At 51.9% G+C, this 6,579-nt stretch overlaps 1 protein-coding gene across 2 annotated transcripts in view; it reads left to right on the forward strand.

Moving 5' to 3' along the window:
• Positions 1-6,346, forward strand: part of LOC138824435 (alpha-tectorin) — a 69,958-nt gene extending 63,612 nt beyond the window's left edge. For both annotated transcript variants that reach the window (XM_070018284.1, XM_070018285.1), the window contains exons 21-24: positions 2,869-3,031; positions 4,587-4,674; positions 5,014-5,130; positions 5,662-6,346. In XM_070018284.1, coding sequence (XP_069874385.1) covers positions 2,869-3,031; positions 4,587-4,674; positions 5,014-5,130; positions 5,662-5,762 — 469 coding nt within the window. In that variant the 3' untranslated portion in view covers positions 5,763-6,346. The remainder of the gene's footprint in view (positions 1-2,868; positions 3,032-4,586; positions 4,675-5,013; positions 5,131-5,661) is intronic.
• Positions 6,347-6,579: the final 233 nt, after the last annotated feature.

The following is a 6,579-nucleotide window of genomic DNA, read 5'->3' on the forward strand; positions in this document are numbered from 1 at the left end:
CGCTGTCAAAACTGGCTGTACCCTTGTTCTGTCTCTCTCTGACCCCCTGCCTTTCTCTCCCCCCTCCTCCCTCTCTCATGGACCTGGCCAGTTACTAGCCATCCTGACTTTGCATTCTTCTATCATCACCACAGAGAAGAGAGCCGGTCTCGTGCCCACCCTGGGCACACCAGGGAAGGACTCTGACTCTCCAGTCTTGAGTCCCTTGTTCATCATTTGTGGAGGAAATGCCTTGTTGGATTTTCCTGGGCAAGGTCAACACCTCTCCCTGTGGTGTAGAGCCTGCTGTGGAGGCTGCCATTCATGTTGTGGTTGGGATAGGCGGGAGGTACCCTCAAGAGAAAAGGGATTGGCTCTGGGAAAAGCACAGGCATCTATGATTGTTTTCAGATTAAGCAGCCATGGAGAAGTTAGGCAGGGTTCATCCGAGGCTCATCCACCTAGACAGCAAGGAGCACACAAGGGACTCTCCCAGGTGTTGTTCTGACGTAGCCCGTCTCCGGCACCAGCTGGGAGTCTTGTGGTCCTAAGGCTTGGGTCAGTATTATTGCTTTCCTCTCTTCCACATTTCTTCCCCTCCTTTGTCATATTCCTAAGAGCTCAGATCTGAGCCACTCCACAAATGCAATCTCAGGTTGCAGAGCCTGTGTCTCCTTCCTCTGAAGGACAAGGTAGCATCTAGCATTTTAAAAATAGTATTTAATAGACTTGACCCAAGGAGGGAGAGCTAGTTAACATGGTCATAAATCTCAGCTTACCCCAGGGTCTGTCTGAACAAAGGCCTTCCAATTAAACTGTTGTTAGGTGAGAAATTATTTCATCATTGAGAGAATTGGAACCTATCAGTCCTTCTCGGGTTTCTTGGGGGATGCAGTTACCATGTTTTGCCTCTGAACTTCTGGGAAAACATGCTCAATGCTTCATAACTGGGTAGAACATGGGCCCACTGCACAGGAGTCTTCGGTGATGGGGGTTCGGGGTTGGGGTGCATTGTTTGTTTCTGCTCAGCTGGGAGGAGGACAGACAGCCCCAGTTTCTATCTATGAGTCAGAAGTTTGGGGATATACCCACTGGCCACTTCACTCTGCAATTCTGGTGCCTGGACAGAGGAACGCACACGCGCTTTCTCCTTGCCGTTGGCCAGAAGATGCTCTTGGTTCTGGCCAGCTTGTTTGCTCATCTCAAGTGAGGAGTCCAGACCGCCACGCCTGCACTGGAGACCCTGTGCTCTGCTCCTGCTCTTTCTGACGTCCTAAACTTCCAGGCAGGGAGAGGGTTGATGTTCCAAGAGGAAAGTTCTGCCTGAAGAATAGAGAGGAGCTATCACCTTAGCACAATGAACCGGCTTAAACAGGCCTAGATTTCCCAAAATAATAATGATGATGATGATGATGACAAGGATAAGTATAGCCTACTAAGATCTCCTTTCAAAGCATTGAAAGGCAACTTGCATTTTGCCTAGAAGACTAATTCCAAAACTTCATAGGTATGGGAATGTGGATGGGTAACTTCAGTTTCTCATTCTCCTCCTTCCTGAGCGAGTTAATTCTGTGGGCTTGAGGAAAAGATGCATGAGAAAGAAAAAGAGAGCTCCATCCTCTCCTTCCTCCCTCTCCTTTATCTTGATCCAAGAGTCACCTGGCTCCTGAAGGCCAACCACAGTCATGGCAGCACAGCGCGCACACACATGCATGCGTCCATCCACACAGCAGAGACTTCCAGACACCTGCCACACGTGCAATGCACACACACATGCATGTGTTCATCTTCACAGCAGAGACTTCCAGACACCTGCCACATGTGCAGTGCACACAATGCATGCATTCACGCAGCAGATTCCAGACACCTGCCGCACGCACAGTGCATGCACACATGCATGCATTCATCCACGCAGCAGAGACTTCCAGACACCTGCCACATGCACAATAATGCATGCACACATGCATGCGTTCATCCACGCAGCAGAGACTTCCAGACACCTGCCACATGTACAATGCATGCACACATGCATGCATTCATCCATGCAGCAGAGACTTCCAGACACCTGCCACATCCCTGACAGTACTGGAACTTCAGTGCAGGCTGTGACTTGACTCTAGCACTTAAGATGCTCAACAGGGTGCTGTTAGAAAATCCAGGCAAAGGCCTGCTCTGGGATATTCATGCTAGAGTCGATGGAGGAAGGGCAGGGGCATGCTCAGGAAGAAGAGCAGAAAGACCGTCCACTGGGAAGGACATTACTTGAAGATGCTGGAATGTGAGAGCTTGCCAGACCTTTGGGGAATTTGTGATCAGCTGAAGCATCATCGCTGCACCAGGAGGATGTCTTGGATATTGGTTCCCTATCACCAGGAGAAAGGGAGCTGAGGAGGAGGCAGTCAGCTTCCCTCTCCCCCGTGCTTCCTTCCCTCCATCTCTGTTCCTCCCCCTCTTCCCCGGCTACCGATGATAGCATGCGTGGGAAGAGCTCCCATAGGGCTCGAATCCGGGGCCCCTGCCAACATCGATAATTAACTGTACAAAGTACAGAGGAAGGGAAGACCGGTCTTGTGTTTGTCAAATTGCTATCTGTAAAAACACAGCATCATGAGGGGGCGTCTGCTGAGATCTTGGAGCAAGGGGGAATGGAACACGGTTCCCAGTGTAGTTGCAGTTGGGTTACTAGCTCCAAGTGGCATTCAGAGGTTGGAAACAAAGGATGGAAATCAGAGGGTGTGACCACAAAGGACAGGCCTCCAGGACTCATGACTTTCCCCATTGAGCAGGGTTTTATGTGAAACAGGGATGCTTGAGAGGAAGCTTGAAGGTGAGGAGTCACTCAGAGGAGCGGTTGTGAGGCGGCGCCGCCATGGCTCTTTTTCTGCACAGGTGTCAGAACATTAAAGATAACACCATTGGCATCGAGGAGAACGGCGTCTCCCTCACCTGCCGCTTTCACGTCACCGTCTTCAAGTTCATCGGGGATTACGACGAGGTTCATCTGCACTGTGCTGTGTCGCTCTGTGACTCAGAAAAATACTCGTGTAAAATTGTAAGTGTGGCTGCTCGGCTGGGGCTCCCAGCAGGTTGCCGGGGGCGCCGGGAACGCACAAGGGGTCACCCTGGATGGGGAGCCCCGGGAGGGGTGAGGTCCACTCACTCCTCTGTCTCGGAATTGTCAGCTGGTCAACTGGCCATTCGCTAAGCCAGATGTCACTAGACCAGGGCACCTTCATGTTAAACTACTAACATTTGAGAACAAATACTTTTTGTCCTAGGGGATTCACCTATGACTCACTAAGAAGTTCCCATCCGGCCCAAGTCATTTCCACCCTCCAGTTTTATTACCCCAAAATGTCCCCGAACATTGCCAGATAACCCCTGGGGGGCACCGAACTGCCCCGTTAAAGACCACTATAGCCATCTCCAGGAGTGTTCAGCAAGTCCTGCAAATTCATGACACATGGTTTTGACCCAGTGTGACTATTAAAATAATAATTAATCCTAAAAATCAAAAGACGTTTCAAAATCAAAAATATGACGAATCAACCCATGCATCCCACAGTTCAGTAGATCACGGGGGTGGGGTGGGGGGGAGCCACTTGGTCTCTACTGCATCCATGTCCCTTGTGTCTAAATCACTCGGAGATCTGCAGAGAATGCACACGTGCATCCCACAGTTCAGCAGATGGGGGGGGGGAGTGCTCGGTCTCTACTGTATCCGTGTCCCTTGTGTCTAAACCACTCTGAGATCTGCAGAGCGTTTCCTTGACTCTAATCTCATGAAAATTGGTCTCTCCCCATCCTTCCCCCTCAGAAAAGCAAATGGTGGCCAAAAAGCAAGGTAAAAGTGAATATTCTTAATGCAAGCGAGAAAGTGAATGTTGCAGATTGGTAGAAAGGAAGAGGTTGGGTGGATCATGGGGAAAACCAATCCAGAATCTGCACTACAGCCCTGCACGCCAGACACCTGCAAGCCAGGCACTGGGAGTGTCTGCCTTCCCTCAGTGGCCATCTCCTTGGAACCACATTTCTGTGGGTGCTGGGGGGAGGTGTCTACTTTCTTGGGCCAGGTAACTCAAATCTAATGACCGTTGGGCTGAGCTCCACTGCACTGTAAAACCAAACTCCTTGTAAATGTATGCAAATGCTCCCATAGTTCCTCTAACCCTCACCAGGGCCCCAAACTCTGGAGGGGCTGGTAGGATGAGGGTGAGGTTCAAACCCATCGTCTCCTCAGCCCGCCGCAGACGTGGTCACCACGTGTAGTTACGGCCATGAGATCTGATTGCCCCAAAGCCTGTCAGATCGGCTCTCAGCGGGCACTGCATATATTCATACCCGAGGAGACTCGGCAACCCTCACTCTCGGAGCAGAGAGCCTCTTTGCATCTAATTCTAGTGTGGAGAGTGTCTTTAATTCCGCTTGACATAAAGCCTAGAGTCCCATCGGGCCCAGTGATCAAGAATGCATTGGTTCTAATTAATCTGAGCAGCCATAGTGCTGGAGGCCAGAGTCACTGCCTCGACTGGAAGCAGAAATATGGGGAAGAATAAGTTATCAAATTAATTGTGTGAAAATTCCCCGCCGGTTGTTCTTTCTTTCAGAACTGCCCACAAAATTCCAGGATTGCCAAGGATTACGCAAAGGAGCCCAAGGAACAGATCATTTCAGTGGGACCTATTAGAAGAAAAAGTATGTATGTTCTCCGAAACGCGCTATAAATTATGAAGACAATGGGCCTGGAAGGCTCAGTCCCGCTTCAGCTTCACCTGCGACGTGGGTCTGGTGGATGAGGAGGTGGCCTGGGGTGGGGGGGAAGGTGGGATGGGAGGGAGGGAGGACGGGAGGGGGAGGTGCGGGCGACGTGAGCAGACTGTCAGCTTCCTTCCAGAAATCTTTTCACTAGTTTAAAAGCCAAACCACCTTGGCTTCACGTGTTAGCCTTTCTTCTCTTTCAAGGCTCATCTTGCATGCCTGTGGCTGGTGGGTTTGCCCACCGGCTCATTAATTTGCCCACCTGCCTGTTTTCAGGGCTGGACTGGTGTGAGGACAACGGAGGGTGTGAGCAGATTTGCACGAGCCGGGTGGACGGGCCTCTGTGCAGCTGTGTGACGGGCACTCTCCAGGAGGACGGCAGGAGCTGCCGAGGTGAGGGGCTGACGGGGGGGGGGGGGGGCTAGGGACCCAGGAGGCTCCTTGCCCCAGAAGGAGTGAGGCCCGTGTGAGGCCCGCCCGGCCAGCCGTGTGCCTGGTGAAATGTCGGAGACCCACACGGAAAGATGAGGACACTCCCGGGGAACGCTAGCACTCATCTTTGTGTTTCGATTTAAGTTTACCCTTTACAGCCCTGATCCTTCTTCCTAAAAGATGCAGACAATTAAAAAAGGAGCCATCCAGCCATTTCAGCACTGTAGTTGGCCATAAATCTGGCCGCCAAGGGCAGCTGGGCTCTGGTTGGCATCGGGGGTGCCTGGTTTTCCTGTCTCTGCAGCGAAGGCAGCAGGACTCTCTTCAAGACTGGATCCATTCTATGTCTTTGCCATTGAGACCAGGTGGATCCCGAGATCAGAAGTCTCCTGTCTCTAGCGGGGTTCTGCAAAGATGTCTGAACCCTATGCAACTGACACCCCCCCCCAGCGGCCCCCACCAACGCACTCACTCTGTCCTCTCTGTCCACAGCCTCCAATTCTTCCATCGAGCTTCAAGTCTGGACAATTCTGCTCATCGTGACCCAGATTTCATTATGGCACTTTGTGTACACATCAGGCCTGACCTCATAATCAACTCAAGGTGGCTCTGTAAAGTACTGTAACTTACTAACTGCAACTCCCCACAGGGTAGAGCGTGTGTGTCCCTAAGTACAGCCCCTTCTTCCTGGTCGCAGGCCCAGAGACCCGTGATCCGCCCCCCCCCATGCCTCTGTCAGTGTGTGCAGTGGGGTGGGAAAAGCAAGCGTGGAGAGTGTGAATTCCCACCCACCCCCGACAGTGGTCACTAGAAATCTCTAGTCATCACAACAAAAATCCAGAAAGGAAGTCTAACCTGACGTCTGCCTGGACATCACTGCGATCTCTGGGTCACCGGGAGGGGGTGGTTCTTTTGTTATTTTGTTTTGTAGACAGGGCCATTGGAATGATTTTGGAGTCACGCCTGGAAGGTGTGCTTTCCCCTCCTCTCCCCCTCCCCCAAAAAGCGTCTTTCTGGTGTTTTGGAAGGGTGGTCTCTGATGCGCACGTTGCTCTCTTGTTTTCATGATGAGATTCTTCCCCACCCTCTGACCTCGTCTGCCTGGGCGGACCTGCAGAACCCCCCATCCCCCGCCCCTCATCCCACCCCACAACCCAAGCCCCCCCTTTTATGACAAATCAACCCTATAATTTTTCATGTGTTTTATCTTTAAATAAACCTCGTGTTCAAATATTCTCATCATCTGGTGACTCAGCTCGTTCCTCCAGCTGTTAAGCTTTGGGCACTGAGTAGCAAGGTACGGTGGAAACAGGTTGAAAAAACAGCTGCCCCTCCCCCCCACCCCCGACCGGGCAGCCCCGTGGGCGGAGCTCCACCCTGCCCCATGGCTCCTGCTCCCGCGCACACAGA

Source organism: Dipodomys merriami, unplaced genomic scaffold, assembly GCF_024711535.1.
Source record: "Dipodomys merriami isolate MVZ:Mamm:240054 unplaced genomic scaffold, mDipMer1.0.p SCAF_129, whole genome shotgun sequence".
In the NCBI taxonomy this organism is placed as follows: Eukaryota; Metazoa; Chordata; class Mammalia; order Rodentia; family Heteromyidae; genus Dipodomys; species Dipodomys merriami.